The following is an 18,959-nucleotide window of genomic DNA, read 5'->3' as shown; positions in this document are numbered from 1 at the left end:
ATACACAATATAGCTGAATCTTGCATATAATGAATTGTTTTCAAATTATTTTCGAAAAATTAAATTTTTAATAATTCCCAAAATTTTACTTACTTCAAAATACCTAAAAAACTGCTGCATTTATAAATAACCAAAATAGCTGAAGCTTTTTTTCAAGTTATAATTGAAAAATGCATTTTTCTACAAAATTACAAAAATGCTTTTTTCACTTGAAGCTCATGTTTTTCAAAACTAAGTAATTTATAGGGGTCAAGTACATGAATGAAGTGACTAGGGTAGCGATTATTTCACACTTTGATGTCCCAGAAAAAAAATTCAACATTATTTTCGTTATAACTCGCTCAGCAGTTCGAAAAAGTTTTCCCAGAGAAATGCATTGACGTTTGGTTACTTCACGTCAAAACTAATAACTTTGGCATTTGATGAATAAGAGATAACCTTCAAGAAGCCATTTGTATTGCATCTACAGACAAAATAAACCCACTATTCCATATTCGCTTTTTCTCAAGCTACATTTCTACTAAAAATGATTTGTTCGACAAAATACTTTTTCGAATTATTCAATCATGCATAAGAGAAAAGTATCGATTTCCAGAAAAATCTGTAAACAAAAGTTGCTTAGAATCGAGTCATTCCGTCTATCTATTTCAAGATTTGTTTTCGATGAAACCGTTTTTATCCCCGAGAAGGGGTGGCATCCACTCCCTGGGTAAAATGAACTGACGGTACAGGGACAACTTTGAAGTAGAGAATAAAGTGAACCCTAATCCAACTTTTGGTGCAAATCGATGCCGTTTGGCAAAATTATACGCTGAAAAGATCACCGACTGGAAAACTATAAAATGGAGCTATTCATAAAGAAACAACTTTTATGACCCTTTATTTCATTCATTTTCAAAAATTCAAAAATTCATAAATGGGAAAAAGGTAAGGAATGTCAATTACAACATTCACAGATATTTTTCCAAATAAGAATTAGAAAGAAAGACAAAAAGGTTCTTCCAGAAAAGCTGATTTCTCCGATACCTACTATTTGAAGAATTGAATTCACCGGCTACCCTATATCCTATATCGATTAAGCTGAGAGGTTGTTGAAAAATGTTCAATGAAATACCATGAATGTTGACAATCACGCATGCAGTAAGGGTAGATTGGTGATCTACAACGTAGGAAAACCCCTTATTGATCTGTAAAACGTGCTACGATGCACTTTACCAGAAAACTGATAGCAGAGAGAGAAAAGCTTGCAGGTGCCCTAGGAATAGTCTCAAAGTATAGAAAATAATATAAACGATTGTAGATTAGGTGGTTACAAAGTATAAGGTAAAAAAATATTTTCGTCATAATGCCGTCGGGACCCCCCTAATATTTGCTATTTGTTTTTTCCTCATAAAATTTAAAGTTTTTGTCATGAAAATTTTATTCTTATTTCATTTCATAGGAAATATTGCTATCTTCAAGTTTTACTCTAACTACTTTTTTGTTAAAACTTTCAGAAGATATTTATATTTTTCTAAGAACGGTCATGATCCAAATCCTTAAAGTTAAGAAAAATACGTAATTATTAAACAATATAGAATGAAACATAAAATAAACACTTTTTTCAACTTATGAATTTGAGTAAACTGAGACTGGCCTCAACGAATTGTTCTTTTAGATAGTTTGATTTACATCCAATCTCCAAGTATGCCCACTCAGTTTGTCAAGTTTTCTTCCTTACACGAGGAATTAGGCAAATTTCGGATATGCGTTGATTACCTCGTTTTCTTCAGCCTAGTTCAAATTAATTCAATTTTCAAATCAAAATCAAAAATTTTCAATCGGAAATCGACTTCATATTGATGATAGACACTACTTTTCACTGACGAGTGGCCAAACAGCCCGAAACCGGCCTGCAAGTGTGTTTCAATAATTAAAAATCGATTGCGGCAGTTGTATCGCCAACAGCACATGCAGGAATAACTTCAGTGGAGAATCCTGCACTGGCACCTGTCAGATATAATCCAACGCCCTTCTTGGTATTAGCCATGGGAGTAGTTGTTTTTTGATAGGTGTCAGTTCACTAACCCACAGTGTAGGTAATTTGAGACAGACCTGAATGAAATGTTCTTTTAGATGATTTGAATAATAATAATAATTTCTTTTTTTATGCTTTCTTTTTTATATTTTAATTTAAAAAAATAATAGGATTTCTTCTTATTCTTTATACTTTTTCGTTTAATTTTCTTCTAAATCCAAAATTTTCAATTTGAATTGTGCTATATTTACTTCAAAAACAGTTTTAACTGCATCCTTTTTTATGTACCAATTAAGAAAATAAATGAACAGGAATCTGGACAGCAGATGTAATTGAATCTTGCAATATTGTTTGGTATTTTATTAAAAGAAACACCTTTATAAAAAGTTTGAACTTCAACCTTGATGAGGCTCAATTGGATAAATTGAGCTGAAACTTCACCTATCTCATTTCTTAGCCAATTGGGAGCTTTCAGAGGAATCGCCTTAAAAAAATTCCAACATTGATTTTTTGTGACCACCCTATTGTAGATAATAACTCGAAATTTCGTTAAAAAATTTAGTTTGAACTATTTTGTTCCTATTCTTTTATTTTTCAATTTTTTATAATTATTTTATATCCTCGTAAATTTCAAATCTATTGAAACATTTCCAGATGATGGCAGTTCGAACTTCATTCACCAAGAAACATTTAAATCACATTGAAAAAGTGACATTCATGATTCATTTCGTCTAGTACAAATGATGAGATCTATGGCAGACATAGCGCTGTATTGTATCGAGTTTTGATTGCAAAAAATGGTGTTCTAGATGACTGACTACTTTTAGGCAGCTTCCAATCATGTCAATTAGGTTAGCGAGATGCACATTTCTACTTGTGGTGTGGAAAAGGTTTCGATTCTACCTATCAAGCTGACACTGATGTATGACATCCAGTCTGGTGTGTTGTGCTCAGCAGCCAAACATAATTTTCAGCGTTTTATAAAAAATGGTTTGGTTAACTATGACTCCAGTACTTAGAAAAATAGTATGCTTATCACCTCAGCTGTTAGTCTTGTCAAGTTGAATCACTCGTAATCAATAAAATGATACGACTAGCTGCCTCAGTATTTTACATAAGAATTCCAATATTTGCAATTTGCAACGTCTATGAATGGGTTTGAGAGAGATTATTGGAAGAAAATTATAATGTTGTTCATAGAGTTAAATCAGCAGATACATATGAAAAAGTCTGACAAAAAGGGTTGAAATGATTAATGCTATGTTATAGAAAAGTATATTTACCTGCTTCACTGGTAATCATAGGTTGTAACTTCCTAGTAGCGAAGGTGTACACGTGACCTGTTTCTGATGCTACTAAAAGCATGACTTGAGTTCCGGTCAACGTTGATAACTCGTACGCCTGAAATAAAAAAATTATTCATAATAAGAATCAATGATAAAACCAATGTTCGTGTGAGTAAATCCAAATTGCTTTTACAGAATATGTTTCCCATCAATTTTATTCAATCTTAAGGGGATTTTTGTTGAAACCATCAATCACTGATGTCTTCATAAAAAACCTGCGTCTTGAGACACTTAAGACGCAGTATTAAAACGCCAGTATTATTGATAAAACATGTTCAAATGCATACAACCCAGAAACAAAACAGAGAACTATGGAATGAAGACACGATACTATAGTTCTCCAAGACCCAAGAAATTTCATCTTCAAAAATCTGTTGTCAAAATTCATGTATCAGTATTTTGGGAATGCCACGAAATAATCATGATTGATTTCCTGGAGAACATGGTAGAACAATAACTGGTAATCACTATTCGACGTTAATAATAACTCAACGAAAAATAACTATAGGAAGAAGTAGGGAGTTGTCCAAGAGTAAATCCGTGCTAGAAATCGCACGTTGAAAAATAACACCCCGGCAATCCCTAGTTCGCACAAGTTTCAACTTTTGAGGGTTGTCGTTCGTAGGGAGTGGGCGACATCTGGTTAAGGAAAAAAAAGATTTTAGGAGATTAACAGATTCTATTTTTTTCGTGCCTAAGGACTAGGGACACGAGTTACTCGAATACTCCGTTACTCATCAGATATGATTTCATTCAACTATAATCTGTTGCCTCAATTAGTACGAATTAAATTTTCTTCCAAAGAAAAGGTGATCCAAGTTTTGAAGATTTGTTTTGCAGAGCAAGACAATTTTTTTTGAGAAGTCTAAAGGCTGTAATAAATATATCCAGGTCGGTAGCCGGGCAGTTCGACGTGGGTGCTTTGTTTACTCAGTCAATCGGCCGATGTGTGAGTCGATGGTTCAAGCCGCAGGCTGAACGCTATCGTCTACCCCGTGTTAGGAATCACACGTTGAAAGGTAAGACCTCGTTAGTCCTTAGCTCGCACAAGTTTCGACTCCTGAAGGTTGTCATTCGTAGGGGTGCGATAGCTAGTTAACGGAAAATCTTTTTTTTTTCAATTAAAAGGAGAGTAGGTTGAATAATGAAATACTTCAATTATCAAATTGTGTCAAAAATATTGTATTCCACACTTGTGGGACAGAACATTTGCCAAATAAGATATAAGTTCAACTGATTGGACAACGCAGCGGTCCCCCTATTCGAGAAATCTCTCTTACAATCATTAAGGAGCAAGTGTTACATCAATTTCGTCTTACACCTTGTTATAAAGCAACACATCTACTAGATGACGGCTGCTACTGCATTATTGAATTCTATGAATGTCTTAGAAGTTTAAAAAGCAACATGACAGGTATGTATATTGGATGTATGTATAAAAAAGATCGATAATAAGCATTGTAAAACCAATTTCTATTTCAACTATAATATAATGGATCATATATTTTTTCTTTCATAATTTTTGACAGATATTTTCCATTATGAAAAAGTATTCGTGTCGGCACAAACGCCTATAATTATAATTTTATTACTAACAATATTGGGATCATTAGTACAGAATGATGACGCACTTTTTTAGCCTTTTGTATTTTTTGAAGAACGTATTATAATTTCTTAGCATTCCCGACCGAATAATATATGCATATGGCCGCTAATTATGTATTACGAAAGGAGCCGAGTTATGCTTTCTCCTTTTATCTTTTTATCTAACTGTAAGTTTTGGAAATAATCACTAATTATTTACCTTTTGTGTAGTGAAGCTTCATCGATACGATATATCTTAGTTTATGAATTGACAATCCGTACGCTAGGATACTAATTCATCCTTTTCAACGACTGCTTTCTTATCTGATTGGAAATGACGTGTTAAATGTACTGAAGATGAAAGGAAAGAATCCTTTGAATCCAAAAACAATAGCAGACAATGATACTCTCTAGCATATGATGAAATAGGCACGACAAAATGATGTTATGAAGAAACAGTGTGAGTCAAAGAAAGCTTTATTATCAATTAGTTCCTCACAATACACATTTACTACAAATTATTTGTCAAGAGAAATATTTAAAGTCACACTTTGGAGAGCTTTCTCCAAGACTTTAGGAGGATATTAGGAGTCAAATAATTTTTTATTAGTTTATTATATAATCTGAATGGACTGTAATAAAATTGAATGTAACTTTATTGTAAAAGCCAAAATAAATATTAATGAATTGTCCATACAAATTAATCGGCTTCTTAGATACTATTACAAAGGCTGAAGCTGCAGTTTCATTGCTGTGTCGACTGTTAACAGTTCTGTATCTATATCTGTAGAGTAGGGGGGGTGAGTGTAGGCCCACAGCACTTAGGCCACATGTGACCACATGTGGAGTTGTCCTCCAAGGCATCGTCCATCCTGTCCTTTCCAAGAAGGTAGACAGGTCGCTGGGAGACATCTCCTTTATATCGGCAGATGTAGGCCAAGACTCGTCGAACACACATTGTTTCATTGACGATAACTCCGGACACTCGCATAGGATATGCCAGACAGTTTCATCTTCCTGTTCACACATCCTGCATAGAGGTCTGTCCACTAGGCCCATATTTTAAAGATGTTTCCTTGGTTGACAGTGGCTAGTCAGAAATGAATTGTAATGAATTGTGCATACAAATTTATCGCGACTGTTTCCAGTTGCACGGTCAAAACACTCTTTAGAGCCCCCGATTACAAGAGGAATTCGAGATGGAGATATTCTTCTTATAGTGGATGAAAGTCAGCTACTGTTGGCCAAAATGAATATTTCTCGGGGTCCATCTTGGGACCGATGTAAATGTCAGAGTAGTTGATATGGAAACTCAGTTTGGGATAGATCGCAAGCCACTTTTGTTGGTTTATATTTTTGATGTCATTCGAATCAGTACATAATTTGACTGTACAAAAGTTTTTTTTCAACTTTGATGGCTTAAAATCATGTGATTCTGTAGCAACTAATGTTTTTCCATGACGCATGGTACAACACTGTCGCCTCTAAATTAGTGGACAAGAGAGACGTACACAACTACAAAATGAGAAATAAACTACTTGCCAGTACTATTGATTGTAGATCCCTCTAATTAGTGGCTGTAGTTGCTAGTTGATTTTTTTTCAAATCCACAAATTCAACAGGTTCATTAGTAACATTAGCGATAACAAAAGGAAAAATGTTTGCCCAACAACATTACACATTAACAACTGACCCCTTTTGATGCCAAACGTCTTTGGAAATTGCAATTAAGACACACTGAGAGCCTCGGGATGTTACGCCTAATATTTCCAAGACATTTAACTGTAACTGGTATGACATTTCACTAACTTAATTTCGATGTTGTGACTTGTCTGTTCGTTTTTGTTAGTGGTACTCCAACTTTCTTAAACCCATTCCCTATCGATAGTTGTCGAATCTAGCCGCGTCATGTGAATCGGGTGCCGACTCTGCGGTATCATGTCAAGGCACGATGAAATCCTATTGTTGAAAATACGAGTTAAGTCAGTCACTTACTCTGTTCATATATTTGAACATTGTGTCTTTAATAATTTCCAAATATAAAAAAGAAGTTTTTTGGTAAAATGTTGAGGTCTTGTGGAACTACTTTCGATTTGAGTTCACATAAACTCACCTTCCTCAAAGCGTTAAAAATATAGAATCGAATAAGATCAAAATTTCATGTTTTTGAGTTTTTATTGTCAGAAAACCAAATGTTAAAAAATATTTTTGAATAATATACAGTGTGGTCTGGAAGTGAAGGAGACTAATTGAACTGGTTAAATATAAATTTAACGAAACGTGTTTTTCATCAGTTTATTGAAAGTGTAATAAATATACGTCATTTTATTTCATTTTATTATCAATTTTTATTTATTATTTTGTAAATAGCTTAGAATTTTAGTGTTGTTGCCTAACCTGTTACAACTTAAAGGTAGATCACCGAGCATATCAAATTAATATGTCTTTCAAATAACCGTAAACCAGAAATGGACCTATTAAGGAAATTTTCATTAACAGTGTTCATTTAGATCATAATAAATTTACTTCATTATATACCTTATGAACACCCTGTAGTAATTTTGGAGATTGATGATTTTCATTTGAATTTTAATTTCTTCTCCCCCTGACTTCATCAAGTATTTGACATGGTAAAATTTTCGATATACAGCAACATTCCGATTTAGAAAAATATTTGGGTGTACTTACCTACGTGTTATGACGTGTGAATTTCGAAACCGAAAGAAAAAATTGATGCTCTCCCTTATTTCCAAAGTTACAGTTCTCCAAAGTTACGAAAATTTCAAATTCTCAGCCAATACGAACTATGGAAAAACAAATATTTTCACCTTCACATTTCATTTCACTTTCTCCAATACTTATCAGTTTAATAATCAGATTTTTTCAAGAAAAACTTCATTAATTCCCAGAGCTGCTCTTTGGTGATGAATTTTGGTTTTCAAAAATAACGTCATAATTGGCATCACTAATTACTATCAACGTTTCAAATTCAAATCAAGGGTTTCTGCCTTCATTGTTGACATTTTTAATTGTTTTCTGACGCTTTATTGGTGAAAAATGAATTCAAGAAATTAATGTTGAACAAACAGAAAATTCGCAACATTTCTGGTAGTTTCAGTAAAGTTAGAACGAATGATTTTGTAATATCATCTGAAGGAACAATTCGTCCAGGCCAGTCTAAACTCCCCACACTGTAAGTTAATGGACTGACACCTATCATAAAACAACTACCCCCCTGGCTAATACCACGAAGGGATTTATATTATATCAGATAGGTGTTAGTTCAGGATTCTTCACTGAAGTTATTGCATATGCTGTTGGCGATACAACTGCCGCAATAGATTTTCAATTATTGGAACACACTTGCAGGCCGGTTTAGGGCTGTATGGCCACTCGTCAGTGGAAGGTAGTGTCTATCATCAACATGAAGTCGATGATTTCCAATAATTGAAAATCGAATTCCTTCAGAGTATCATATTTCGAACTAGGCTGAAGCGGACAACAAACGACATGTTTGTCATCGCTTGATCTGCCTGTGAACGAGGTAATCAACCACATATCCGGAATTTACCCAATTCCTCGTATAAGGAAAGAAAACTTTTCACATATAGTCAGTGTGCATACTTGAAGACTGGCTATAAATCAAATCATTGAAAGGAACAATTCGTTGAGGCCAGTCTCAACTCCCTACACTAATGATTTTGTCTTTTTTCTTCAATAATTCAACTTTTCTTTTCTTACATCTGTACAGCAAAGTATTATAATTCAATTATCCAACTTGAATTGAATGAAGAATTAAAATAAAATCTCTCTGACTTTGACTTACTTTAAAATTTCGTTCAAATTCATGATTAAAATATTTATAAATCGCTCCTGCCAAAATTGATATTCAAATAACACAAATTTCGAATAACATTCGGCGATATATATATATATATATATATATATATATATATATATATATATATATATATATATATAAATCAAAAAATCTGCTTTACTTTGCCAAGCTTTCGCTTCTAGTGGGAAGCTTCTTCAGGGCCTATAATTTATTGAGCTGTGGGTTTTTTTGCCAATGAATAAAATTAAAAATCATACTTACAGTAGAAATGAGTAAAAAACAATTAATTGAACATATAACATACCTTCACATAAATGTCAATTTTCAATGGGCATGATGATTTGATAAGAATAACTTCACATAAAAGTGATATAAAGCTTAATAAGAAATCATGTGCATTAGCGCAACATTCTATAGAAACAGGACATAAACCAAATCACTCTAATATCACAGTTTTACATACAGAAAAAAATATTTCCAAACGCCTTTTTCTTGAAATGGTTGAAATTAATAAGTCTTCTAATTGTATGATTAAGAGAACTAACATTGATAATCTCAGCAGTATATACAGTAACTTGCTGGAACTACACCAAAACTCATATTGATAATAATGAAAATTGTATCAATCAACTTTCCCTTTAGAGTCAAAAATTATCAAATCATCATGCCCATTGAAAATTGACATTTATGTGAAGGTATGACATTTATCAAACCAGAAAACTCCATTAATGTTTATCTTTTTTCGTCGATTTATATGTTCAATTAATTGTTTTTTACTCATTTTTACTGTAAGTATGATTTGTAATTTTATTCATTGGCAAAAAAACCCACAACTCAATAAATTATAGGCCCTGAAGAAGCTTCCCACTAGAAGCGGAAGCTTGGCAAAGTAAAGCAGAGTTTTTGATTTTTTGACTGAGAGACCCCGTTATTCCATTCTACTGTACATTTCTCCAGTCGCTAAATTTTCTCAACGTTATGTTATGTTATATTATATATATGTTATGTTATGTTATATATATATATATATATATATATATATATATATATATATATATATATATATATATATATATATATATATATATATATATATATAACCTTAAAATGAAGGGATGTTACCAGAAAACAAATCCATTTTTGATTCAAAGAAATTGAAATAAGATGTGACGGTGACATCGTGACTAAACACGTGTGTTTTTTATAGTTTGTAATCGTACAATGTACAACTATTTTTTTCAAAATCGGAAGATATAGTCTATCTAAAATGTATCAAAATCTCAATGAAAAATGCAAACCTCAGCATCCAAGTCCTAGTCTAATAAGAAGATACCAACATATTAAAACGGTTCTTCAGTTTATCTATTACCATATAAAAACTCGATAAAACTTGAAGTCGTCAATCACAGTCAAATATCTTAATCGAATTTACCACAATGAATTGAATATTCACCACATCAAGTCTGAGTGAGTGTACAAACTCTGATACCGAAGGCGCCTCCTAGCGACCGAAATTAGTCAAGTCAACGCTTTAAAAAATCGTAAGTATCCCACTGACACGAGATTATGTAAATCGCTTAATAATTTTTCTCCATATGCAAATCATTTGTTGGACTTGTAACTTATACACGACGTCGTGTATAAACATTAGTAATACATAAGATATTATTTCTTCAAGAAAGTTTTACGGCACTGTTCATAACCACGCGACTTTTTACAGAGAACGATAATTTGTAATGTATTATTATCACTGTTATTGTGTAATTGATTTGTCAGAAGATGATTATCGTGGAGGCTGGCATGAAATGAAAGTAATCCGGCGCTGAGGTGGTGTAGTATAAATAGAATCATTATTATTAACGTCTAAACGGCCTCTCTAGATTATATCTGTACAAGCTTTGCATTCTATCGATAATTGCTGAGATGCTGACGGGGGAATATAAAATAGCTGCTCATAGTTGAGTGAAAAAGAAGAAAATTTTCGAAAATTGAAAAACAAAAAGATATCTGCAAAAAGTATTGATAGTTAAAACAATATTCGAAGAGATATAGTAATAATGGAGAAAAATAAGTCAACAGTCTAAAAGGAGTAGATCCTCATAGTCAACTCACATACCACAGATGATGCATCCCGCAGTAGCAGACGAAACGGTTGGGGCTTCAGGTTCCATTCGATCACAGCCTATCAGCCCGAATTTTGTTGTCTTCAATCGTGATTCCGAGAATATATTCTTATATTGGTTTAGATCCTATCCGCCCTTTTCAAATACCAATCAATACCAAACGGAGGAGTGGCCTTCTGAAGTCATTCAACATAATGATAAAATGCTTGAATTTATGTTATTGGCAGATATGAATCGCTGAATATAAATAGAATATTCTCATCAAAAGTATAAGGTGTTTCATTAAGTGCTTCCTGAGGGCGCTGTGTGAGATATCATCGAAATGTTTTATTCGTTTGAAAGACCTATTGATGCCATTATGTGTGGAATATAACATCGTTGAAATGTCTCCCATGGCTTTTCTGGGTGTTCTGGTAGTTTTCATAAAAGAGCTCTAAAACAACGCATTTTAAACTTTCATTTCAACCTTTTTCTTTAAAAAATTATTTAAATACTTAAAAAGGAAGAATGAAATAATGCATTCAACATTTAAAGGGATTCGTTTCTATTTCACCATTTGGCAACATCGGTTATCTGTACGAAACAAACAAAGATGACATATTTCAAAGGCGTGCTGTTCTGTCTACTTATGTTCCGAGTTCCGAGACAAAAAGACAAATACTTTTCGAAGTGAATATGAAAAACTCATGAATTGCACTCAACTTTATTTTGTTCATTTGTTGCATTTGCTGTAATAACCCAAATTGAGGAACATTCCCCATTTGACCGATGGCATGGATTATGTCGGCTTTGAGGATCGCTGTGGTATGTGGCTTCTTCGCATATACCTATGATTTGAAAAAACCCAACAAGAAAAAGTCTAACGGGGTCAAATCACACGATCTCGGTGGCTAGTTCACATCACCTCCACATGAGTTGAGGTGAGAGTAAAATGGACGAAGTGCGTGGTACGTTGGCCATTTTGATAATAACGATTTTATCCTCTGTAAGTATTGTTGAATGGATATAGCATTCATGGTGATTTGGCTGAACAGGTCGTTATGAATTGTCTAAGTTCGGAAGCTCCTGCAAGAACTCAAAGCGCCTATTAACTACCACGTCACGACTACAGGACATCGAGCAGGGACGAGGCGCGGACGTGGCGCAGACTTTTGTCTCTTCTGCGTCTTTCTTATGTAAACAAACATGAAAGTGTGTGGAAGCGAGGAAGCGACGTGACGTTACTTCCTCCACCTACAGCTTTACCAGACGAAACATATTTTTCAAGTTCCATACACAGACCAGTATTTGCCGAATGTATTTATTGCCCATGAAATATGTTCATGCCTATCCTCAAATTCCATGTTCCACTCAGCATTACGATTACAAAAAAATTTGCTGATAATTTCCATTTCGAGGTGAACAAAATTGGTTTCATGTAAAATTTCGAAATCTGTGTAGTTTCTGAGGTATAAATAAAATAAAACTTTCATACTTCAACTAATAACTTTTCATATGAAACAAAAAGATACAAGAAATCCTGACATTTGTCATATGAATTTTTTCCATATCAATTATGCTTTGAAAAGTCCGATTCCTCGTATTCTGAAACTGGTAAATCAATATCATAATAACTTCTGTTTAATCCTAAACTAGTTTTCGAAATTTACAAATTCAAAAGGGGAGAGCGGCATAATTCTAGTTGGTCATTGTGAGGGTTTTAAAATTGTAGTTTTTATTCAACTTGATCATTTCCAATACTTCCAACAAATTCATCTCCCTTCCTTTACTGCACGTATGGAGAATTTTCATGTTTTCTTTATTCGTTGTATGGTTTTTTTCTTATAGATGTCCATATATAGCTGATTTTGATATGTTATGGAAGTTAAATAATTGTTGTTTTGGTATCTCAGATAAACCTAAATGACACTGACTACATTATTGTATATTTAAGGATTTGTTTGTCAATTTTGTTGTTGTTTAAATAAATTGGTCAATAATAGAACAAGGGTATTATTAATTTCACGATATATAGTTTTCCAAAAGAATTAATAAACGGTTTTTCTCCAGTAAGTTATATGTTTGTTTTTTTCCGTTAACCATCTATCGCACCCCTAAGAACGACAACTCTCAGAAATCGAAACTTGTGCGAGCTAAGGACTACCAAGGTCTCACTTTTTAAAGTGTGATTACTGACACGGGTTGGACGATAGCAAGTGAAGATCAAGCGTTCTGCCTGGGACTTGAACCATCGACTCACACATCGGCCGATTGACTGAGTGAACAAAGCACCCACGTCGAACCACCCGGCTACCGACCTCCCACAGATGTTTACGTTTTAGTAAAATGAAAATGAAGATGAACATCAATCCCAAATAAAACGGTTAAGTGAAACTAGATTGCAATTAAAATAAGAAGGAAAATCACAGCGATAACTATGTCTCTTTCAAATTTATTTTCTTTAGGGATAAAAACTTCTACAATAAGTTGATGGATGAAATCACTCTTCACCGTCTACAAAATAAAATTAAGAAACTACTTTTTTCAATAATTACGGCTTTATAATTGGCTACACAATTAATATCTATTTTCGATATAACAGCTAATTCAATTATTTATACTTTCATTGTTATCAGATTCATGAAAACGACAAATTATTATTAAATTGTTAGTTTGTAATATGCCATATAGCGATATTTTCATCACAATAAAACTTCAAGTTTCCTTATGGGAATAATTTTTACTCGTTTTCTATGTTGATATTTATTATGACCAAACAAATGGCGAGAGATTTTTCAGTATAAGGATTGATAGAATAAATGAACAATAGCTTTAATTTGTACGTGTTAAACAGTGCTGAGATAAAAAGTCTTCCTGACCTCTTAAATAGGTCAATAGCTCAATATATCACTTTCAGCTGTGTAAAAAAAACATCATTTTTGAAAATGTTTGGATTCATAAATCGCATAGAGTTAGAAAGCTCCAGTTTGTAGTGCGTTTAGTCAAGTGAAAAAAATAAATCCGAAAATATAAGACAACGTCAGTACAGTTTTGGGTATTTCAAAAATGGATCGCTTATTATTTCATTGTATAACTATGGATGTATCATATTCAGTGGATGTTTTCTCAAGTAGGAATTAGTTTCCATTCATTTTCTAATAGAACTTTTTTTTATTATTGCCCAGATTAGATTACATGGCTCTAATAATTTTGTTCCATTATTAACTTTATTATCGAACGCTGTGTTTAGTGGAAGGTGGTCTAATATTGACCAGCGGTCAATATATGGTTTTCTCAGGAGACGTCTCCAATTGTCCTTAAGAAAGCCAGAAGCGACTAGTGAGAATACTAGATTTTAATAAAGCGTATAAATGTGCTTTATGATAACGTGACAACACTAATGGAAAACTACAGTTTTTGCCCGCACCGCATTTACAATGTGAACGAGACAGGGATAACAACCGTACACAAACCATCTCATGTTCTAGCACCAAAGGGAAGAAAGCAAGCTGGGTCCATTAGTAGTGGAGAGCGAGGTCAAACCACTACTGTAGTTGGCTGTATGAGTGCTGCGGAACAGTATGTTCCACCAATGTTTGTTTTTAAAAGGAGAAGAATGAAGAAGGGATTGAGTGAAAATGGTCCAGTTGGTTCAATCTATCACTGTTCACAGTCCGGTTGGATGACCGAGGAATTATTTCCCGAATGGTTTAAAGCATTTTTGTAAATTCGTCAAAGCCTTTCCTGATCATCTCGTCATGCTCATTTTAGACAACCACACCTCACATTCTACTCTGCAATTCTACAATCACTGTCGTGAAAATGGAATCATGATGGTTTCTCTTCCCCCACACACGTCCCATAAGGTTCAGCCATTGGATGTGACTTTTTTCTATGGCTTGAAATCTGCATATATAATCACGAATGTGACCAGTTTATAAAAACACATCACTATGAAACAATTGCTGTTACATATATTGCAGAATTATTTGCTAAAGCTTACAACCGAGTAGCTACAATTGTAAAAGGTATAAATGGTCAAAACTACAGAACTATATCCGATAGATAGAAATGTATTTGAACAGAAAGATTTTACTCCAATACCTGACTCACCTACTACTATCGAGGATAATATGGGGATACCAGCTGCGATTATTGATGAAAACATTTTACCTTTGGCAAACCCTAGTCCAGTTGCTGGCCCAAGTGGTTTGACTTCCATGAGAAAGAAAGAAAACAATTTCTGATTCGACAAAGCCATTGTGGCAAAAAAATTCCAAAGAGTGTTCTTCGGACACTGAAGAATTATCTTGCGAGTCACAAGAAGTATATGACAATGAAGCTACAGATGAAGACAAAACACTAGAGATAAAAAAAGACATTTGAAGAATTACATTCAACACCTAAACCTAAACCTAAACCTCGACAAGAAAGAAACAAACAAAAATCAAAAATTTTGACCTCGACACCGATGAAAGAAGAATTGGAAGACAAAGAAATAAAAAAACAAAAGAAGGCAGTTGATGATGTCAAAAACGCGTACTTAGTGAAGATACATAACCTAATGAGCCAAACAGAAAGAAAAATCAGGAGAATACAGTAATAGAGGAAAAAACACCATCAACATGCTATGTTTGCGGTGAATTCTGGGAGATCAATTATTGCGAGTGAAGGGAATCCATTTAGTTTTTAATTTTTTTTTTATTTCCGTCGATATTAAGTATAGTCTATAGTGAAGCACGAGTTGCGATTTTGTAAATTATTAAATTGAACTCTCACAATACAGTGTTCTTTTAATACGTTGAATTCATCAAGTAAAAGCTAGTTTTATTACATTACATATCGCAAATTTTCTGTAATGAAATGTCCTCCGGAATGTTCCAGCTCATGTTCAACTAGCTTGAACTAAATTTGGAAGTTAATGAATGACATCAGGATATTCCTCAGGACAAAAATTTGTAATCACTTATTTTCTTTTCAATACACTGACCCGTTACATGGTGAATATTAATAACACTATTCATGATGATGATTACAAAATTACAAGTCTTGACCGTTGAGATTTGTAATTTTGTAATTAGTCTCATAATTTAACCACTTAATTTTCGTTTCTCACATAGTGATAATTTTCGAAACAAAGTATTCCTTAAAGTAATCTTATTTTGAGAATAGTTGATAGAAATGAGTTCATTTCATATAATTATTTTTGAATATGATGATTACAATAATTCCAAAGATGTCTACATTCCTATAATTCACGAGAGACCGCACATGAGACGTAATAACGTACCAGATATGTTTGATTTGAAATAAGCTAAATCAAGAATATTCCCAGGAATATCATGAATATTAATTAAAATATTGAAACCGTTCTCGACTAGCTAACTGTGCTGCAACGCTTTTAAATACACTTAATGGTAAGTGAATAAAAAGGCGATTTGCCAATGAATGCAATATTCATTTATGACATTTGATGAAGAATAGTAATTGAATTATTGTTTATTCAAATATTGGTATCTCTACGGATAATTGTTTATTTCCTTCGAATACTGTCTGTTTTCTTATGACTAGTAGTCTTATGTAATATATCTTTTTTATCCAATACATTAGCGAACTGACATGAAAATTCAGGTTTTTTTTATTTTTTCAACACTGCAATTCTCTGTTCTCATTTATGTGATGTGAGTACGTTTTTCGATAGTTTACAATTATTTCACATACTATTAATTGAATCATCTAAGAGAACAATTCGTTCAGGCCAGTCTCAACACCCTACACAGTAGGTTAATGAACTGACACCTATCAGAAAACAACTACTCCCCTGGCTAATACCACGAAGGACGTTGGATTATATCCGACAGGTGTCAGTGCAGGATTCTTCACAGAAGTTATTACTGCATATGCTGTTGGCGATACACTGACTATACGTGAAATACTATTAATTGGATGATACCAGACCTTCTACCGATCGCACAGATGGCGTGTGACAGTCAATAGCAATAAAAAAATAAAAGCTGTATAATTAATAAAGCTCGGCTAGCTACAAAAAAAAATTATTTTGCTAGAGCATGACACATGTAAAAATGTAAAAATATATCGTATGTAAAATAATGTGATACACTGCAACATCTATTGAAAACAAAATACTGTCTCTCGACGCATGTTTCGCTAACCAAGTTAGCGTTAACTTGGTTAGCGAAACGCGTGTCGAGAGACTATATTTTGTTGTGGTGTTGGGAAAGTAATGGTCAGTTAAACAATTAAAATAGTATAAAAACAAACAAGAAACACAAATACAAAAATATAAAAACAAAATTGAGTGTGTTGACATTATAAACATTTAAAACGATTCACGCATTCTTTGACAGAATAGAATCAGAAACTCAAAAGATAATTTTTTATTATTTTTTGAATTTGGACGAGAAGATAGTTGTAGAAGTTGAAATCCAGAGTGTTCTTTTGTGATTTATGTAAACGATAGCGGTTTGTTCGAATTTTGTTACAATTTCTGGTATCATAGTCATGAAATCTGATTGCCCAATTTATGAAGTTGATTTTTATGAATTTCCATGTTGTGCAAAAATAATGTAGATAACGGCATTATTCTCAATTTCAAAAACAAAGGTTGACAATGATCTCTATAACTAAAGTTAATTATTATTCTGAAAGCTTTTTTATGCAATTTGAAAATTTTTAAAGTTGAGTTACCGCAGCTAATGTGAGACTGGAAGAGAAAGAAATAAGCTATTTTAAGTGTATTGAAATCTGTTATATTTTTGGATTGACGAAATAAAAAAATTGTTCTAGATAGTTTTTTGCTCAATTGATTAATATAACATGTCCACATGAGAGTACTATTGACAACTAAACCATGTAGTAGGACCTTTTGATAATCGTATTTTTGAAATGCACCCAGATATTTCAGTTTCCACCAATATGCCACATGAATGAATAAAAACATTGAGTTGATATAAAATAATAATATTCCCATTTCTGGTTGATGAATCACAGAGTAAAAGCTCAAAATACAATACCAACGCTTAACGTGGAGTGAAAAGAACTTCTATATCATTTTCATTTCTCTAAATTGACTTCAAGTTGGTATATGGACAAACTGGCTGGGACTTGTTTACAAATTTAGACTAGCTTGTCATTAAGATCTAAATTTGGTATGAATACTCGAGTACATTCATAAACAGGACTAAAACACACGCTGGCTATTTTAAAGTAACTGCCTCACCGAGTTTATATTAAGAACTGGCTTCCTTGTAGAGCACGAATGAATATCTACAGAGGAACTAGGCGTTACATTATCTTGAATGGATATTTCGGCGCCATAATGAATTATACAATAATAGAAATCAGATCTGAACCCAGTTGAGAGATATGTTGACGAACAGTACAAGGGTTGATAGATGCTTAATTCGTGGCTTGAGTCATCCACTTGATATTTCATTTTTATTCAAAGCTAACACTCTCACATTTTCTCAACTCGCTTTAGTTCCGAAAGTACGTCTTATCACTTGAAAGTTGAAACTGTTGTTTCAGGAACTCAACAGCTTCTTTTCATGTCACAATGTTTGAATATAATAAAGAACTTCTATTTCACCATAATATTTTTTTAGAGGTCACGAAAAGACACGCTTCACTAGAGGTCACGAAAAGTCAAAATCGAGAAATAAACATTATGTTATCAAAGTTTACTGAGCTTTAAATTACACGAAACCTAATCTGGAATCTAACCTACCCAAAGTTTGAACCAACTAATGGAATGGAAACATTCTTAATGAATTTGCAAAAAAGAATGTTTTTTCAAGTTCTAGTTCAACCTTATTCCGTGACATTGAAAAATCGTAATTCATGAATGAATTGTGTGTATTTTCTATAATGTTATCCAATTTGGTACTGAAGAGCCTTGGGGCAAGTGTCTTAAGGCGAAACATCGGTGTATACCAGTGAGGGTGACGGTGTTCCATGTGAGTTCAATTTATTACCATTCATTCAAAGTAGAACTCATGTTAATAATATCTGATTTTTATTCCACAACGAATGTTTGAAATACAAAGTGA

General features: G+C 33.2%; 1 protein-coding gene across 2 annotated transcripts in view; it reads right to left on the bottom strand.

Moving 5' to 3' along the window:
* The window catches only part of bs (serum response factor blistered), a 326,459-nt gene that overhangs the window by 269,743 nt on the left and 37,757 nt on the right, over window positions 1–18,959 (bottom strand). For both annotated transcript variants that reach the window (XM_074177213.1, XM_074177215.1), the window contains exon 2: window positions 3,301–3,418. In XM_074177213.1, coding sequence (XP_074033314.1) covers window positions 3,301–3,418 — 118 coding nt within the window. The remainder of the gene's footprint in view (window positions 1–3,300; window positions 3,419–18,959) is intronic.

Source organism: Leptinotarsa decemlineata, unplaced genomic scaffold (genome assembly GCF_025532065.1).
Source record: "Leptinotarsa decemlineata unplaced genomic scaffold, Ldec_3_MD MMD2_tig00002159_RagTag_RagTag, whole genome shotgun sequence".
In the NCBI taxonomy this organism is placed as follows: Eukaryota; Metazoa; Arthropoda; class Insecta; order Coleoptera; family Chrysomelidae; genus Leptinotarsa; species Leptinotarsa decemlineata.
This window is presented reverse-complemented; position numbering and strand designations above follow the sequence as displayed.